We start from the raw sequence: 19,249 nt of genomic DNA, 5'->3' as shown, positions 1-19,249 counted from the left end.
TGCTATTTGTGAGGGCACCAAGTGTGGACTACGTAGATTAAAGTAATTAGTTAGTTAGTAGTGAAGCCCAATGCCCGGAATCACATTTGAAGAATGACAAAATGACGTCTTAAGACTTTGGACCCATGGTCCACCCACCTAAATATGTTGTCCGATGTCAGGAAGCATCAGGGAATTGTTTTCTTTCCCTCTTCCTTCCTTTCTTTCTTTCTTTTTTTTAAAGATAGTGCGCGTGAGGGGGAGTTAGGGGCAGAGAGAAAATCTCAAGCAGGCTCTATGTCCAGCACGAGCCCAACGCATGGAAAATCAAGAGTTAGAGGCTTACCCGACTGAGCCACACAGGAGCCCCTGGGAATTGCTTTCTAAGTGGACACTTACCCTCAAGATTATGATTAGAGGGACACCTGGGTGGCTCAGTCGTTAAGCATCTGCTTTTGCCTCAGGTCATGATCCCATTGTCCTGGGATGGAGCCCCGCATCAGGCTCCCTGCTCAGCGGGGAGCCTGCTTCTCCCTCTCCAGCTCCCCCTGCTTGTGTCTCTCTGTCAAATAAATACGTGAAATCTTAAAAAAAAAAAAAAAAAAGATTATGAGTAGAGCTTAGCACATTGTTGATCACACTGTGTACAGAGGCCCATCACACTGATGCCTTCAGGAGTTAGTAACGGGGGCGCCTGGTCATTAAGCGTCTGCCTTCGGCTCAGGGCGTGATCCTGGCGTTCCGGGATCGAGTCCCACATCGGGCTCCTCTGCTGGGAGCCTGCTTCTTCCTCTCCCACTCCCCCTGCTTGTGTTCCCTCTCTCGCTGGCTGTCTCGCTCTGTCAAATAAATAAATAAAATCTTTTTTTAAACAAGGGAGTTAGTAACAGAGACCCCACCCCCCCTTTACACTGTGTCTCAGCTGAAAGGTAGGTTATCCCATCAGTGTAGTTTGGTAACTTTTTTCTGAAATGCACCATATTCTCCACATCAAACTGCACCTGTCCTCTTGTAAATAGGAGCTCTTGTCATCATACTTTGTCACAAGTATCCTGCTAGTGAATAAAAATGAACCACTAGGGTTTCTAGGAAATCCACAAAGACGTAACGAAGCTGGACAAACTCCAGAGATGACATACTCCAGACAACAACAAAAACCAGTAAGGAAATCATGTGTTTTACCCCGATGCCTTTTGCCGGTCATGTGATGAGCCCTGTAAGACAGCTTTCCTGCTGCCCCTGCTGGCCATCCTCCCTGTGGTCCCGCCCACGAGTTATGACTTGATTACTTTTGCCCTAAACTACAGTAATAGTAATGGTCTCCAATCGGACTTTTTGCCTCGGTCTCTCCTGTCCAATAAAACTCTCTGTGACGATGGAAATGTTTTATACCTGCACTGTTCTGCCGCATGTGGCTGTTGAGCACTTGAAATGTAGCTAGTGCAACTGAGGAACTGATTTTTTTTGTTTTATTTTATTTTAATTACATTTAAATAGCCACAGGTAGCCAGTGGCTACCATATTGGACAGTATACCTCTAGACCGTACCACTGACACCATTCATCCTCCCAAAGAACCTCCCTGTGCATATTACTTGTCCTGCTCAAGCACTTTATTTTTTTATCATGATAAATGTACTCTTTAATCCCCATCCCCTATTTCACCCATCCCCCACCTCCCCTGTAGTAACCATCCTCTTATTCTCTATAGTTAAGAGTTTTCTTGATTGTTTCTCTCTCTCTGTGTCTCCCTCTCTCTTCTTTTGCTCATTTGTTTTGTAAAATTCCACATATGAGAGAGATCATATGGTGTTTGTCTGTCTCTGACTTATTTCACTTAGCATTATACTCTCTAGCTCCATCCATGTTGTTGCATATGGCAAGATGTCATTCTTTCTTATGGCTGAATAATATTCCTTTGTATAATATATACCACATCCTCTTTACCCATTCATCTATCAGCAGACACTTGGGTTGCTTCCGTAGTTTGGCTATTGTAAATAATGCTGCAATAAACATAGGGGTGCATGTATCCCTTTGAATTAGTGTTGTGTTTTGGGGATAAATACCCAATAGTGCGATTACTGGATTGTAGAATCATTCTATTTTTAATTTCTGAGGAACCTCCATACTGTTTTCCATAGCAGCTGTACCAGTTTGCATTCCCACCAACAGTGCAAGAAAATTCCTCTTCTCCCACATTCTTGCCAACCCTTGTTTCTTGTGTTTTTAATTATATCCGTTCTGACAGGCGTGAGGTGATAACTCATTGTGATTTTGGTTTGCGTTTCCCTGAGGATGAGTGATGTTGAGCATCTTTTCATGTGTCTGTTGTCATCTGGATGTTTTCTTTGGAGAAACATCTGTTCATGTCTTCTGCCCATTTTTTAATCAGACTATTTATCTTTGGGGTATTGAGTTGTATCCATTCTTTATATATTTCAGATACTAACCCTTTATTAGACATGTCCTTTGCAAATATCTTCTCCCATTCCATAGGTTGCCTTTTAGCTTTGTTGATTACTTCCTTCACTGTCCAGAATTTTTTATTTTGATATAATCCCAATAACTTATTTTTGCTTTTATTTACCTTGCCTCAGGGGACATATCTAGAAAAAATGTTGCTTTAGCCAATGTCAGGGGAATTACTGCCTGTGCTCTCTCAAGGATTTTTATGGTTTCAGGTCTTGAACTTAGGTCTTTATTCCATTTTGAGTTTATTTTTATGTATGGTGTAAGAAAGTGATCCAGTTTCATTCTTTTGCATGTTGCTGTCCAGTTTTCCCAACACCATTTGTTGAAAAGACTGTCTTTTCCCCAGAGTATATTCATTCCTCCTTTGTCAAAGATTAATTGACCATATAATTGTGGGTTTATTTCTGGGCTTTCTATTCTATTTCATTGATCTATGTGTCTATTTTTATGCTAGTACCATACTGTTTTAATTACTATTGCTTTGTAGTATAACTTGAAGTTTGGAATTGTGATTATATCCAGTTTTGTTTTTCTTTTTTCAAGATTCTGTGGTTATTCAGGGTCTTTTGTGGTTCCATAGAAATTTCAGAATTGTTTGTTCTAAATCTGTGAGAAATGCTGTTTCAAACACTTTAAATAGCTAAAAAGTCCAAGTTCAACCCAGCTATTCAAGACCCTGTAGGAATAGGCCTCAACCTCCTTTATGGGGCTTGACACTGACTTTACTCAGACCTATTTTTTTTTAAAGATTTGTTTTATTTGTTTTAGAGAGAGAGCACATGCATGAACAAGGGAAGGGGCAGAAGGAGAGGGAGAGAAACTCAAGCAGACTCCCTGCTGAGCACAGGGCCCAATGCGGAGCTCAGTCTCACAACCCTGAGATCATGACCTGAGCCAGAATAAAGAGTCAGACACTCAACCAACTGAGCCACCCGAGTGCCCCTTCATTCAGATCTATTAAGTTACTTGCTTTATATTATCTCTTAATTTTATCTTATTCTCTTCCTGCAATACCTTATTCTCCTCCCTGCCCCTAGTTTAGACAGAGCAGCTCCTAACTCCCCCAGGAAGCCTTTCTCATCCCCCTAGGCTGGAATTACGAATCCTACTCTGTAGGAGATCACATGGTATTAGGATATGGCATGTATTTTGGAATCAGAAAGATGGGGTTCAGGGGTGTCTGGGTGGCACAGCAGTTAAGCATCTGCCTTCGGCTCAGGGCGTGATCCCGGTGTTATGGGATCGAGCCCCACATCAGGCTCTTCTGCTGTGAGCCTGCTTCTTCCTCTCCCACTCCCCCTGCTTGTGTTCCCTCTCTCGCTGGCTGTCTCTATCTCTGTCAAATAAATAAATAAAATCTTTAAAAAAAAAAAAAAGAAAGATGGGGTTCAGGTGCTGGCCCAGCTATTTAAGACTTGTATGACTCTAAGAAACTCACTAAACTCATCAGTAAAATGGGTATAATCATCATGAGCAAAACAGTACCTCTCTTGAGATGATGGGGGAAGAACCTGGCATATGGCAGGGCAGCAATAAATGTTAACACCTGTCCTTCCCACCTCTCAACTCTTACAGCACTATATTTTGGCATTTTTATTCTACTAAACTATAGAGTCTTTGTTCTTTGGTATCCCCATAGCACCTAGCATTCAGCAAATGTTTGTAGAACACTAAATTAATTGACCACAGATGAAATAGCACATGAATTCTTAAGTTAGAAACAAATGAAGGGCAAGAGTACAGATGGTAAAAATTTATAAAATTGTGAAAATAAAAGCAGACAACTTACCGAAACTTAGTCTAATGGATGGGAGCTACCGCTCAAAATATAAATGATGGAGATTGAAGACAATAAAATGAAATCCTACTTTCTGTAAGTGAACTAGTAGGATTCAATACCTCCAAAGGGCATGACAACAGAAAACATAATGAGCTTGGAAAGAGAGGTAGAGAAATTCCTGGGGGATAAACTATAATTCGTGATGGGAGAAGACGAGGATACTTTGTGTCTTTGACAACAAGGCTCTTGGTACAGAGGTCACACACTGATGGTCCACAGGCTGAATCAGGCCTGCAGAGGGCTTTTGTTAGATATGTTCTGTGTTTTTTAAAAAAGAAAAGTGTGTAAAGCAATTGACAACATTTCAAAGCCAGAAGACTTCAGATAAAAAGTTGCTCATCTTGAGAAAGATCAGACCTGGCCTGCCTGGGCCCCACATGCCCCATGCCAGCCATTGCTGGAGCCAAGGAGCTGTTCCTGCCTCCATCAACCCCACTGTTCCCTCTGTGCCTCGATGTCTACATGTTGCCTGCTTCATGCCAACCCTGTCTTGGTGCCACTTTCAGAAACAAAATGCTAGATTCAAAACCCTGGATCGGACCCAGGATGGCAGTTTTCATAATCTCAGTGTAACTGGCAGGTTAATTAGGCTCAGTTGCCAGGAACAGATATATTCTGGCAATGAAAGCTTATCGTAAGATTACATGGGAAAAGTAAGGAGGACTGGATGAATATTCCTATGGGTGGGGAAAGAAAAGGAAAAATATTACCTGTTTTAATGCACAATTCTGTTTTTTCTGTGAAAAACACAAATTACTAATTCTCTTAAGTGATACATTGTAAAATACCTCTTCCATCCTCTTCTATATTCCCCAACCACATTCTCACTTTATAGAATTTGAGATCTTTAGTTCATAGGTGTTACACAACACATGACTGCTACCCAGTGCTTTGAGGGGTAAAAATACAATCTATGTCTATGGCCCAGTTAACTTTTCAAAATGTATAAAGTGATTGACTTGGTTTTATCACCCATAAAATGAGGATAATAACAGTACTAGGATTGTTGTAGAAATTATGTGAAAAAACTCATGAAAAAAATTGAGAGCAATGCTTGGTATATAGTAAGTGCTTTATAAATATTGGTGATGATGATACATGATCATTCAGGAGGAAAACAAAGTTGCTGATACATTAAATTTGTTTTCAGCCTCACTTATAAAAGAACTACTTGAGGGGCACCTGGGTGACTCAGCTGGTTAAGCGTCCGACTCTCAATTTCTGCTCAGGTCATGATCTCAGTGCCGAGGGATCGAGCCCCACATCAGGCTCACACTCAGCAAATAGTCAGCCTTGGAATCCTTCTCCCTCTCCCGCTGTCCCTCCCCCTGCCCACACTCTCTCACGCTTGCTCTCTCTCACTAAAATAAATAAAATCTTAAAAAAAAAATAGATGATCAACAATGATTAGACTTTCTCCCAGAAATGGATCTAATTCTTCCTTCTCATTTTCTTAAAAGAGCAGGATGGTACAGATTTTTAAAGCTTAACGTGACCCTTAGAGACCATGTGTTCCAGCCATGTTATTTTATGCAAGAAACTGAAGGAAACTGACACTCAGACACTTGCCCCTAATCATATATCCATAGTTAGAAAAACAGCCAGGGCCGGAACCCCAGTCTCCTGACAGCCTGTGCAATGTTTTTTCTGCTGCACCATGGTACCACAACTGGGTACTTGACAGTCACCCAAGAAATATTTGTTGAGGGCTTGCTAAGTGTCAGGCAGTATTCTGGTACCTGGAGATACAGCCATGAACAAAATCCTGCCTCTTGGGCTTGCATTATAGTGTGGGAAACAGAAAATGGACAGACAAATCTTGAATCAGGTCCTGACAAGTGCTATGAAGAAAAGGAAAGGATACAGGGAAGAAGATAGTGTATTGACCACTTAACCTTCAGTGTTTTTGATGAAAATTGATGGTTTTACTGACCTCTTATTCATTTCCCCGCAACATAGCAACATAATTGAACATAAAGAAAACTAGGTTTCCTAGCAAGACATTTGGGTTCTAGTCCTGATTCTGATTATTAAACAGCCAAGGCTGTCGAAACTTTTAGGTTTCCCCATTGGGAAAATGAGACTAATACACACCGTGCATTTTTAATAGGGTAGCTTTGAGTGTAAAACTGTACAAGAGAAAGTTTTTTAAGACAACAATGTGTTGGGACGCCTGGGTGGCTCAGTTGGTTAAGTGTCTGCCGTAGGCTCAGGTCATGATCCCAGGGTCCTGGGATCGAGTCCCATATCAGGCTCCTTGCTTAACAGAGAACCTGCCACTACCCCTGCTTGTGCTCTCTCTCTCTCTCTCTGTGACAAAAAAATAAATGAATAAAATCTTTAAAAAAGGACAGCAATGTGTTACGCAAATATAAGATATCATTATATGGAAATTTTATTTCCATAAAAATGTGCCAAGAATCTAGATTTTTTTAAAATTGTTTTTTGTTTGATGTCTTCCCACTCAACCAGGAATGTTGCAACCAGAGAGGAGCGCGCAGGGTTTTGGCTATAAATACAGGCAAAATTCTTTCATGTATGATGTCAAGAGAGATGTATACAATGAGGAGAGCTTTCAACAGGAACACAGAAGGAAGAGTATTTCCTCTGGGAACTTGGACATCGACATCACCACCTTCAGACACCACGTGCAGTGCCGGTGGGTGTGGGGGGTCATTCAGCTGCCTCCAAGCTGGCAGCCCTAAAACTCTACCTTAGTCCTTCGGTGCCTACCTCTGTCTTCCTCCTCTGAATTCCTGTCAACGGGACCCTTGAAAAATCACTGTGTGATTTTTCGTCAGTTGTTTGTTTGTTTATGGTTTTTCCTGTAGCACCCTCTTGATTAGAAATTTCTTGGGCGTAAAGTCCTTGGATGTCCCTGACAGCATCTAGGGATGATATTTAATAAATACATTGTTTGTTACTATTACCAGTCTCCTAACAACCACCACAGAGGTAGCGATGGTGGACTAATTAGTGGTAGCAGAATGAGATCCTTCTAACCTCGTATTCCGCGGAGCCTATCTAGTACTTGAGTTGTACGATCGTACAATGTAGAGCTCACTGCCTCTGATAGGCGCTCTGACTATGTGGGTTCCACAGTTCAGGGACCCTTAACCCGTTTTTGTGCTATGAGCCTTTTAGCAGGCTGCTAAAGGTTATGGACATCTTTTCAGAATAATTTTTTTTTTTACTTAAAAAAATACTGGTAAAATACATAGAACAGAAAATTGGCCATTTTAACCGGTTTTAAATGTACAAATCAGCAGAATTCATGACATTTCATGATGTTCTGCAACCATCACCACTGTTTTCAAAACTTTTTCATCACCCCAAACAGAAACTGTACCCATTAAGCAATAATTCCCCATTTTCCCCTCCTCCTCACCCCTGGTAACCTCTCCCCTACATTCTGTCTCTATGCCTGTTCTAGATATTTCATTTAAGTGTAATCACACAATTTTTGTTTTTCCATCTGGTTGATTTCCCTAGCATAATGTTTTCAAAGTTCATCTGTGTGGTAGCAGGGATCAGTATTTCATTTCATTTTATGGCTGATGATATCCCATTGTATGTAAATATCACGTTTTGCTTATCCATTCATCTCTGGGTGCACCCTTGGGTTGTTTTCACTTTTTGGCTATTGTGAATAATGCTGTCATGAGTATTGGCATAGGAGTATCTGTTGGAGAACCTGTCTTCAACTCTTTCAGTTATATAACTGAAAGTAGAATTGTTGGATCTTATGGTGACTCTATGTTTAATTTTTTGAAGAACTACCAACTTTTTCATACAAGCTACACCACTATACATTCTCACTAGCAATGTACAAGTGTTTTTGCTCTGTATCCTCTTCAACTTGTGTTATTTTCTTTTTTTTTTTTTTAATTATAGCTATCCTATTAGGTGTGAAGTGGTATCTCATTGTGGGGGTTGGGTTTGTTTTGTTTTTTGCGTTTCCCTAATAACTAAATACATTGAGATCTCTTCATGTGCTTACTAGTCGTTTTTATATCTTCTTTGAAGAAATGCCTATTTACCTCCTCTGCCCTTTTTAAAATTAGGTTGTCTCGGGGCGCGGTTAATTGTCTGCCTTCAGCTCAAGTTATGATCCCTGAGTCCTGGGATCAAGCCCCAAGCCCCATGCTGAGCAGGGAGCCTGTTTCTCCTTCTCCTGCCCCCTGCTCACGCTCTCTCTCTCTCTTTCTCTCAAATAAATAAATAAAATCTTTTAAAAATTTAAAAAGGAAAAGAATAAAATAAAATAAAATTAGGTTGTCTTTTTATTGTTGAGTTGTGGTAGTTCTCTGTATATCCTGGATATCAACCCCTTATCAGATATATGATTTGCAAATATTTTCTCCCATTCTGTGGATCGTCTTTTCTGTGGGTTGATAGTGTCATTTGGTGCACAACAGTTTTTAATTTTTATGAGATCTGGTTTATCTATTTTTTGTTTTGTTGCCTGTGATTTTGGTGTCATCTTTAAGAAACTATTGTGAAATCCAAGATTATGGAGATTTTCCTCTATATTTTCTTCTAAGAGTTTTATAGTTTAAGCTCTTAAATTTAGATTCTTGATCCGTTTTGAGTAAATTTTGTATATGGTATAAAGCTAAGGTCTGACTTCATTCTTTCCATGTAGAGATCCCATTTTCCCAGCAGCATTTGTTGAAGAGACTGCTTTTTCCCCATTGAATGATCTTGGCCAGAATATTCTTTTAATGCATAAAATACATAGGATTATAAAGGAAACCAAATAGGTTGAAATATAGTTATCAAAATATTTAAAAATATCACAATTATGTTACTTAGTAATGTGGATCTAAGAACTACCATAATTTCAAGGTAGTGATGAACATTAATGATATCTTAAGACCTCTGCAGCAATTTTAAGGTAATGTGAAAATAATTGCGATTTCTATTGGTAACAAAGTCAGGTTCTGCTGATACTACAGTGGTTTTTTTGTTAATATTCATAATTGACAGAAATGCTAAATTTCCGTTAGGAGGTAGTGAAAATGAAGGTATAATTTTTCCTAAGTTCACATACCTAAAAATTCTATCTACAGACCCCATGGGGGTCCATAGACCTCAGGTTAAGGACCTTTGTGACCTACATCATTATATCAACCCTAAGTATTCAAGATGTCCTCACTCACACTTGGGATCGATCAGTCTGTCTCATCCCTTGATTTATCACTGTGGTTGGCCTGTGTTGGGTGACAAGAGGAAGGCCTCCACACAGCCCTATTATAGACCTTCCTTCTCGGAGGCATTCTCCTTTGTCCATATCCTGCCTTTTGTAAGTTGTGGTCTTGGAGACCTTCCCCAGTCCTACATCACTATTCTCATTTTCTCTACTCCAGATGGGTCAGAGGTCATATGTCAAAGAGGGGATTTGGGGCACATTGACTTCGTCTCTACAAAAGGAGAGTCTTTTTTTTACTTTTACATCATCATAAAAAGGTACTACCAAAGAAATTTCACCCTGACTCCCCTCCACCTGCCCTATCCTTAAACACTTAAATCTGATCAGTTCTGCCTCCTCTGGGCTCTTCTAGTAGTTCTTATTTTTATTTCTAAAATGTACAGTTGAGTCCACTTCTGAATTTTTAACATGAAAGGTTGCACAACTCTGTGGTTAAGGGCGAGGCTCAGAAGTCAGATTGCCTGGTTTTGAATCCCAGTTCTGCTGCTTCCCAACTGCATGACCTTAGGTAAGCTATCTAACCGTACTTTGCCTCAGTTTCCTCATCTGTAAAAATGGGAATGACACTAGCATCTACTTGATTGTGAGGATTTAAAGAGTATTTGTAAGGCACCTAGCAAATAAAAAACACTATATAGGTGGTGTTTTTCAGTTAAAAAAAAATCTTTGAACTCCACCTCTTCCTTTTTTCCCCCAATTTATTTATTTATTTGAGAGAGAGAAAAAGGAAGCAAGTGGGGGAGGTACAGAGGGAGAGAATCTTCAAGCAGAGTCCACTCTGAGCACAGAACCTGACACGGGGCTCAATCTCATGGCCCATGAGAACATGATCTGAGCTGAAATCAAGAGTTGGACACTCAACTGACTGAGCCACCCAGGCGCCACAACCACCTTTTCTGCAGAAAACCTCATCTCTTTACTCATCTTCTCCCTTTCCATTAGCAACTACAGATACTCCCTTTCTTGTCAAAATGTCCCCTGTGCTTTCACATCGACTCTTACATTCCTCACTTTCAAGATCCCTTGAGTAAAATCCAGATTCATGTCGAAATGCTTATACTGCTCCACCACCACCACCACCACCACCCCCCCCCCCCCCCGGCTTCAATTCCTATTCTTCTATCTCCTTCCTTGATTTTCTTTCAGGTCTAGAGCCTCATCATTCCATGTCCACTGTATTTTTTTTTTCCATGCTAAAGAGCTTTCATGACTCTCCCTAGGGTGACTTGTCTTGTCTTCTGCCCAGTGGCACAGGGAGAGAAGGAGAGATTGGACCAGATGAGAAAGAAATTATCCTCATGACATGCTCTGCTCTCTCCTTTGGGGGCCATAATTGGAGAGAGCACACTGGGTATCCCTGCCTAACATCCAGGGACTCTCATAAAAATAGCAATGTGATGTTCCTTCCAAAATGGTCTTTGTCCTGGCTCCCAAACGGAATTAAATAGCTGTCAATATGAACTACGGTGGTGATAGAATGGAGAGAACACTGAAGTAGGAAACAGAAGCCCTGGCTTGTGGCCCCAGTTCTGCCCACACTACTGTAGCCTTGGAAAAATCACTTACACTTATTTTGCCTCGATTACCTTAGGGATAGTAATGCTCATAGTTGTGAGGGTCAAACGTGAAATTCTTAGTGCACACACATTTTAGCTTTGCATACACTAAAGTTCTATCTGTTGCTATAGTCAAATCCCAATTATCCAACTATAGCTCATACATGAAAAATCTTCATACTTTTTGCCTTCTGCCCATACTAAGATGTAAATAGCAAAAAGCGATTTAAAAACAAATCCATTTTACTGGTTGATTGATGAACCAATTGACTGATTGATTAACAAGGATTCTGCTGTTTTAGATGATTTAAAGGTTAATGTGGGTTTTCTCAATCTCAGCATCATTAACATTTTGGACCAGAAAATCATCTCTGGTGAGGGGGCTGTCATCCCTGGCCTCTACCCACCAGATACCAATAGCACCCCCTCAGTTGTGACAATCAAAAACGTCTCCAGACTTTGCCAAATGTCCCCTGGGTAACAAGATTGGTTCTGATTGATGTCCACTAGGTTAAAGGATAATAAGGCTTTATTTTATTGCCTATTCTTTATATGGCTAATCCTAAAGCATGGGATTCCATTACATTACCTTTTCTATAAATTTCTACATACTACAGACCAAAGCCACATAGAGTTAATGTTCAGTAAAGAAAATTGGTATATGGGAATGATGTGGCTGTGTTCATTTCCCCTGCCTCCCACCAATATCACATCTCAAAACATTGTCCTTATCAACAGATAACAGTAACAGTCCATTTTTCTACTGGAAAATTGGTAGGTTTAATTCTTTCCAAACATCCTGTTTTGTATGCTAGACGATAAGGCTTAGTTCTGGTCGTATTTATATGACATTTGGATCTCAACCAGAGGTGCTTTTGCCCCCCACAGAACATTTGGCAGTGTTTGGAGACATTTTGGGGTTGTCACAACTGGGGGAGGGGGTGCTATTGGCATCTGGTGGGTAGAGGCCAGGGATGCCACTAACCATCCTACAGTGCACAGGACAGCCCCACCACAAAGAGGCTATCCAGTCCACTCTGTCAAAATGTCAATAGTGCTGACCAGAAACTCTGCTATACAGGAACGATTATGCACTGTGCCTTTTCTTGACTATGTGGGCTTTTTCTTTGGAAAGTCTTATCAAGTCTCTGTTCTTCTTTCTCGCAGCTGCTCATGGCACAAGTTCCTAAGATGCATACTAACGATCTTTCCTTTCCTGGAGTGGATGTGTTTGTATCGGTTCAAGGACTGGCTTCTCGGAGACTTACTTGCTGGTATAACTGTTGGCCTTGTACAAGTTCCCCAAGGTAAGGAAGATTCGAAGCCTCTTCACCCACAACCCATCAGACCTTGTCTGCTCACCCAGAGTAAACAATTACCTGTCTTAGATGAATAGAAAAAATAGGTGAATTCCATTCACATTACTATTATCTGTTCCCTTACCTGTCAGATTTCTAACTCTTTTGGGGTGGTTCCAGAAGATTCAGTTAGTTTTGGGGCTCCTGGGTGGCTCTGTCGGTTAAGCATCCAACTCTTGGTTTCAGCTCAGGTCATGATCTCAGGGTTGTAGGATTGAGTCTCAAGTCAGGCTTTGCACTCAGCAGGGAGCCTGCTTGAGATTCTCTCCCCCTCTCTCCCTCTTCCCCTACCCCCAGCGCTTGCTCTCTCTCTCTCCCTCTCAAATAAATGAAACCTTTAAAAAAAAACTCAGTTAGTTTAGATAGAATACTTTCAAGAGTATTTGCAATGCCCATTCAATGGTCATTTTTTGTTTTGTTGTTTGCTTAACTAGTCATTTCATACTCACACAACTACAACAGACCTCAGTTGGCATTGGTTTTCCTTAGGAAGGTAAAGGATAGGAAACACAGCATGCTAGCATCTCTTCAGTAAGTTACAAACAAAGCAGTCCAGGGGCCACTCTTTAGTCTTCCAAGTGGCAGTTCAGATAGAAGACAAGGTCACAGAGAGGTGCAGGAGTTATATGGGCTTCAGAAGCCTAATTTTCTTTTTCTTTTTATTTTTTTAAAGTTTTTTTATTATATTATGTTAGTCACCATACAGTACATCCCTGGTTTCTGATGTAAAGTTCGATGATTCATTAGTTGCGTATAACTAACCCAGTGCACCATGCAAGACGTGCCCTCCTTACTACCCATCACCAGCCTATCCCATTCCCCCAACCCTCTCCCTTCTGAGGCCCTCAGTTTGTTTCCCAGAGTCCATAGTTTCTCACAGTTCATTCCCCCTTCTGATTAACCCCCCTTTCTTTAACTCTTTCTTCCCCTACCGATCTTCCTAGTTCTTATGTTCCATAAATGAGAGAAATCATATGATAATTGTCTTTCTCTGCTTGACTTATTTCACTTAGCATTATCTCCTCCAGTGCCATCCATGTTGCAGCAAATGTTGAGAAATCGTTCTTTTTTGATAGCTGAGTAATATTCCATTGTATATATGGACCACATCTTCTTAATCCAGTCATCTGTTGAAGGGCATCTCGGCTCCTTCCACGATTTAGCTATTGTGGACAATGCTGCTATGAACATTGGGGTGCATATGGCCCTTCTCTTCACTACATCTGTATCTTTGGGGTAAATACCCAGTAGTGCAATGGCTGGATCATAGGGTAGCTCAATTTTTAACTTTTTAAGGGACCTCCACACTGTTTTCCAGAGTGGCTATACCAACTTGCATTCCCACCAACAATGTAGGAGGGATCCCCTTTCTCCACATCCTCTCCAGCAATTGTTGTTTCTTGCCTTGTCAATTTTTGCCATTCTAACTGGAGTAAGGTGGTATCTCAGTGTGGTTTTGATTTGAATTCCCCTGATGGCTGATGATTTTGAACAAGAAGCCTAATTTTCTGAATAAGAACCAACATCTCTTGTAATTCTCATAACTGTTGCTTCCAGGGTCCCACAAATGGCATTTCCAGTTACAAGAGTTATTGTGCTCAGAAAAGCTCAAAGCTAAGGATTCCCACTGGATATTTATCCTTCATTCACAGTCTTCTTGGTCCAGATATAGTAAACTAATCAGGCTCGTTTTTACCATAACCAATGTTGGCTGGTAACACAGCTGACATACCACCATTACCAGGTTTCCAAAGAAACAGCTAGAAAGTTAACCCAACAACAAATTTATCCACAAAGAGAAAAGATTTTATTAATCCTTTACTCACAGTAGTTTGCAATTCCCTACATAGTACTTAAACACTATTTCTCTATTCTTCTGGGACCAGTGAGACAGGTTTGAAACCTGTGATAGTACAGCTTGTACGAAGCACGGAAGAGGCCAAGCGAAGGGGCAAGTGGTCGCTAACATCGAACTCTGGCACAAGGCTGTTAGTTGGAGGAGAGGGATCCCTTTTTAAATAACTAATTATCCTGCAGTAAAATTGACTTTTTTTTCCTTTTGGTGTTCAATTCTATAAATTTAAACACACGTATGGATTTAGGTAACCACCAACACAAGGAAGATACGAAACAGTTCTGTCAGCCCCAAAACACTCCTGTGCCATTCCTTTTAGTCCCATTCTCCCCTGGCAACCGCTGCTCTGTTCTCTGTTACCACAGTTCTGCCTTTTTGAGAATATCATCTAAATGGACTCGGACAGGGTGTAACTCTCAAAGGCTGGCTTCTTCAATTCAGCATGATGTCTTTGAAATTAATGGGAATTTTAATGTACATCGATAGCTTGTTCCTTTTCATTGCTGAGTAATTGTCCATTGCATGGCTGTTCCACAGTTTACCCAGTCACTTGTCAGTAGACAGTTCATGGCTAGTTTTTGGTTGTCACAAATAAAGTTACTATGAACATTCAGAAAACATAGTTTCCATTTCTCTAAGGTAAATACCCAGGAGTGGTATTGTTGGTCATACAGTAGGTATGTGTGTAACATCATAAGAAACTGCCAAACTGTTTTCCAGAGTGTCTGTACCTACCATTGTTCATTCCTACCAGCAATGTATGAGAATTCTAGTTCCTCCACACCCTTCACTTGATGTTGTCTGTATTTTTTAATTAAACTTCTTATTTTGAAATAAAGATTCACAAGGGGCGCCTGGGTGGCACAGTTGGTTAAGTGTCCAACTCTTGGTTTCGGCTCAGGTCATGATCTCAGGGTCATGAGAGTGAGCCCCACATGGGGCTCTGTGCTCAGTGCGGAGTCTGCTTGAGAGTCTCTCTCCCTCTCCCTCTGCCTCCTCTCCTTCCCACTTGTGCTCTCTCTCTCTCTCAAATAAATAAATCTTTTAAAAAATGATAGATTCACATGCATTTGGAAGAAACTACAGAGACATTCCTTGTATCCTTTCCCCATTTTGCTCAGTGGTAACATCTTACAAAACTACAGTTCAATCTCACAACCAGGATATTAACATTGATACAGTCAAGATACAGAACATAGCCGCCACTACAAGGCTCCTTCATGTTGCCCTTTATAGTTACCCCCACTTGACGCTTGCCCCCATCCCCTCCTTAAACCCTGGCAACCACTGATCTGTTCTTCATTTCTAGAATGTTATCATTTCAAGAAAGTTATATAAATGGAGTCATACAGTTTATAACTCTTTGCAATTGACTTTTTTTCCACTCATCTTCATTCTCTGAAGATTCCTCTAGGTTTTGGTATGTATCAATAGTTTTTTTTTTTTTTCCTTTTTATTGCTGAGTAAGATTCCATTCTATGGATGCACCGTCATGTATTTAAACATTCACCCTTAAAGTATATCTGGATTGTTTCCGGGTTTGGGCAATTACAAATAGAGCTGCTACGAACATTTGTGTGTAGGTTAATAAACACAGTCTTCATTTCTCTGGGATAAATGTCTGGGAGCACGACTGTGGGATTGTAGAATGGTTGTATCTTTAGATTTTTAAGAAACTGCCAAGCTTTTTTCTAGAATGGTTGTATCATTTAATATTCCCACCAGCAACCTGTGAATGATCCAGTTACTCTGCAGCCTCACTAGCATTTGGTGTTGTCACTACTTTTTTGTTTTTTCTTTTTGGCCATTCTAGTAGGGGTGTCTGAGATCTCATTGTGGTTTCAGTTTGCATTTTCCTAATGCCTAATGATGTCTAAGATCTTTCCCTAGGCTAATTCCCCACCTGTATATTTTAATGAAATGGCTCTTCTTATCTTTTGCTCGTGGTCTAATTGGATTATTAGCATTTTCACTGTTGGGTTTCAAGGGTTATTTATATATTAGTCCTTTGTCTTCTGTGTTTTGTAAATATTTTCTCCCAATGTAGCCTGTCTTTTCATCCTTTTAACAGAGTATTTACGGCGCAAAATTCTTCATTTTGATGAAGGCCAGTTTTTACTATCTTTTATTGTAGCCATTCGAAGAGGTATGTAGTGATGTCTCATTGTGGTTTTAATTTGTATTTCCCTAATACCTAACGAGGTTGAACATCTTTTCCTGTTCATATTTGCTATCCTCATAACCTTTCTTCAAAGATTTTTATTTATTTATTATTTTATAAAGAGCGTGAGCTAGGGGGGCAGAGGAGAGATAATCTCAAGCAGACTCCACACTGAGCACAGGGCCCTATGGGGGGGCTCAATCTCATGACCCTGAGATCACAATCTGAGCCAAAACCAAGAGTCAGATGCTCACCCAACTGCACCACCCAGGCGCCCTGTCCTCATGACCTCTGCAGTGAAGTGCCTGTTCAACTCCTTTGCCCATGTTTTAATTGGAAAAAAATTTTTGGTTTCTTATTGTTAATTTTTGAGACTTCTTTATATATTCTGGATACAAGTCCTTCGTCAGATATGTGGTTTGCAAATATTTTCCCTCAGTCTGTAGCTTATCTTTTCATTCTCTTGATAGTGTGTTTGACAGAACAAAGGCTTTAATTTTTTGATGAAGTCCAATTTATCCATTTTTTTCCTTTTATGGATTGTGCTTTTCCTATCATGTATAAGAACGTTTCACCTAACCCCCAGGTCACAAAGGTTTTCTTTTACGTTTTCTTCTAAAAGTCTTAGTTTTATGTTTTACGTTTGGCTCTATGATCCATTTTGAGTTAACCCTTTCATAAAGTGCGAAGCTTAGGTCAAGGGTTATTTTTTGTTACATATTCAACATCCATTTTTAAGGAAAGCTAACCTTCTGTAACTCATTGACTTGTTTCTGCACTGTTGTCAAAGATCAAACAGCCATATTTTTGTGGGTCCATTTCTGGACTCTCTATTCTGTTCCCTTGATCTACTTGTCCATCCCTTTACCAATATCATGTCTTGATTATTGTATCTTTATAATGAGTCTTAAAGTTGGATAGTGTGATGTCTCCATTTTTGTTCTTTTTCAAAATTGTTTTAGCTATTCTTCTATATAAATTTTAGCATCAGCTTGTTTATATCTACAAAGAAAAATCCCACTGAGGGACACCTGGGTGGCTCAGTTAGTTAAGCATCTGCCTTTGGCTTAGGTCATTATCCCAGGGTCCTGGGATCAAGTTCTGCATTGGGCTCTTTGTTCAGTGAAGAGCCTGTTTCTCCCTCTGCCTGCCACTCCCCCTGCTTGTGTTCTCTCTCTCTCTCTGTCTCGGGCAAATAAAAAAATAAAATCTTAAAAGAAATCCTACTGAGATATTGATAGTTGTTGCATTAAGTCCATAGATCACTTTGGGGATATTCGATATCTTTATTATGTTGCGTTTCCAATCCATGATCACAGTCCGTTCAATTTGTTCTTCTTTGATTTCCGTCATTAGCTTTTGTAGTTTTCAGCGTACAGATCCTGCACACGTTTTGTTAGGATTATACCTAAGCATTTCATTTGGGAGGAGATATTGTTTATAGTAATTAAAAACAGTTTTGATTTCTAATTGTTCATTGTTTACATATAGAAATACAATTGATTTGTGTGTTTACCTTGTATCCTGTAACTCACTAGTTCTAACAATCTTTTGTAGATTCCATGGGATTTACTACATTGATAATAATGTCACCTGTAAACAGGGACGGTTGTGTTTCTTTCTCATCTGAACGGCTTTTATGACTTTTTCTTGCTTATTGTGCTGGCTAGGACTTCCAGTATTATGTTGAACAAGAGTGGTGAGAATAGACATTTTTGCCATGTTCCTGATCTTAGTAGGGAAAGCATTCAATCTTTCACCCTTAAGTATGATGTTAGCTGTAGAATTTTTGTAGATGCCCTTTATCAGGTTGAGGAACTTTCCATCTATTTTAGCTTGCTGAGAATTTTTATCATGAATCGGTGTTATATTTTGTCAAATGCTTTTTCTGCATTATTGATATGACCATGGGATTTTTCTCTTTCAACTGTTACTATGGTAGATTACATTAATTGATTTCTATATATTGAGCCAGGCTTGAATTCCCAAAATAAAGGAATACCTTTCAAAATTTCCATGTGGCAGCTATAAACCAAAATGTTCCATTTGTGTGAGTGCATTCACTTCCAGAAAAGTATCAGTAAGTCTCTACCAGGCTACAGTGAAAGACCTGAACTCTTGGCACTGATGTTTTATCTGTGAGTCCTCTTCTGACTCCCACTTACTAAAGGTCCTTCATCTATGGTCAAAGTTGAGGACATACCGCTGCTAAATTATCAAATCATCAGTGTAATTTCATACCAAAAGAAGAATGGCATTAGGATTTGTAAGTTTACCTAGCATCGAGCAGAGTATCTAGCATATAGTGGGTACTCGAGATCTTTGGTGAATAATAATAATCACATAACTACGCCAATGAATGAATCTGAGCAACTCTTGCTAACTGACAAAGGGATTGTGTATTAAGTAGTGTGAATAATGAAATAATTTGTAGTGTAAATAATTCAAAAGTTTTATTTACATTTGAATAGATAGTACCTGACAACTTAATAATTTCCTTCAAATGACACAAAAATACTATATGGTGAAGAACTTCTTTAAAAAGTTCTAGATCTTCCTTACAGAATTCCAATTTATAAACATCAAAGAAGATAGAAAATCACCATTAGGGAAACATCACAGTAATAATTGTCGTAGATAAAATCCACTAACAGATGTTAAAATGAGTGGGTAAAAGTTTGCAAACTATGTAAGGAGATAGTTTTGAAGAATCTTCCTCAAGATATTTGCTAACTAGGGGCGCCTGGGTGGCACAGCGGTTAAGCGTCTGCCTTCGGCTCAGGGCGTGATCCCGGCATTGTGGGATCGAGCCCC

General features: G+C 39.9%; 1 protein-coding gene across 1 annotated transcript in view; it reads left to right on the top strand.

The window, feature by feature from the left end:
• Positions 1–6,767: 6,767 nt before the first annotated feature.
• Positions 6,768–19,249, top strand: part of SLC26A8 (solute carrier family 26 member 8) — a 75,371-nt gene continuing 62,889 nt past the window's right edge. The window contains exons 1-2 of the mRNA XM_026482463.3: positions 6,768–6,952; positions 12,229–12,368. Coding sequence (XP_026338248.3) covers positions 6,768–6,952; positions 12,229–12,368 — 325 coding nt within the window. The remainder of the gene's footprint in view (positions 6,953–12,228; positions 12,369–19,249) is intronic.

This window comes from Ursus arctos, unplaced genomic scaffold, assembly GCF_023065955.2.
Source record: "Ursus arctos isolate Adak ecotype North America unplaced genomic scaffold, UrsArc2.0 scaffold_31, whole genome shotgun sequence".
Classification (NCBI taxonomy): Eukaryota; Metazoa; Chordata; class Mammalia; order Carnivora; family Ursidae; genus Ursus; species Ursus arctos.
Note: the sequence above shows the minus strand (reverse complement) of the source record. Positions and strands in the feature narration are given on the sequence as shown.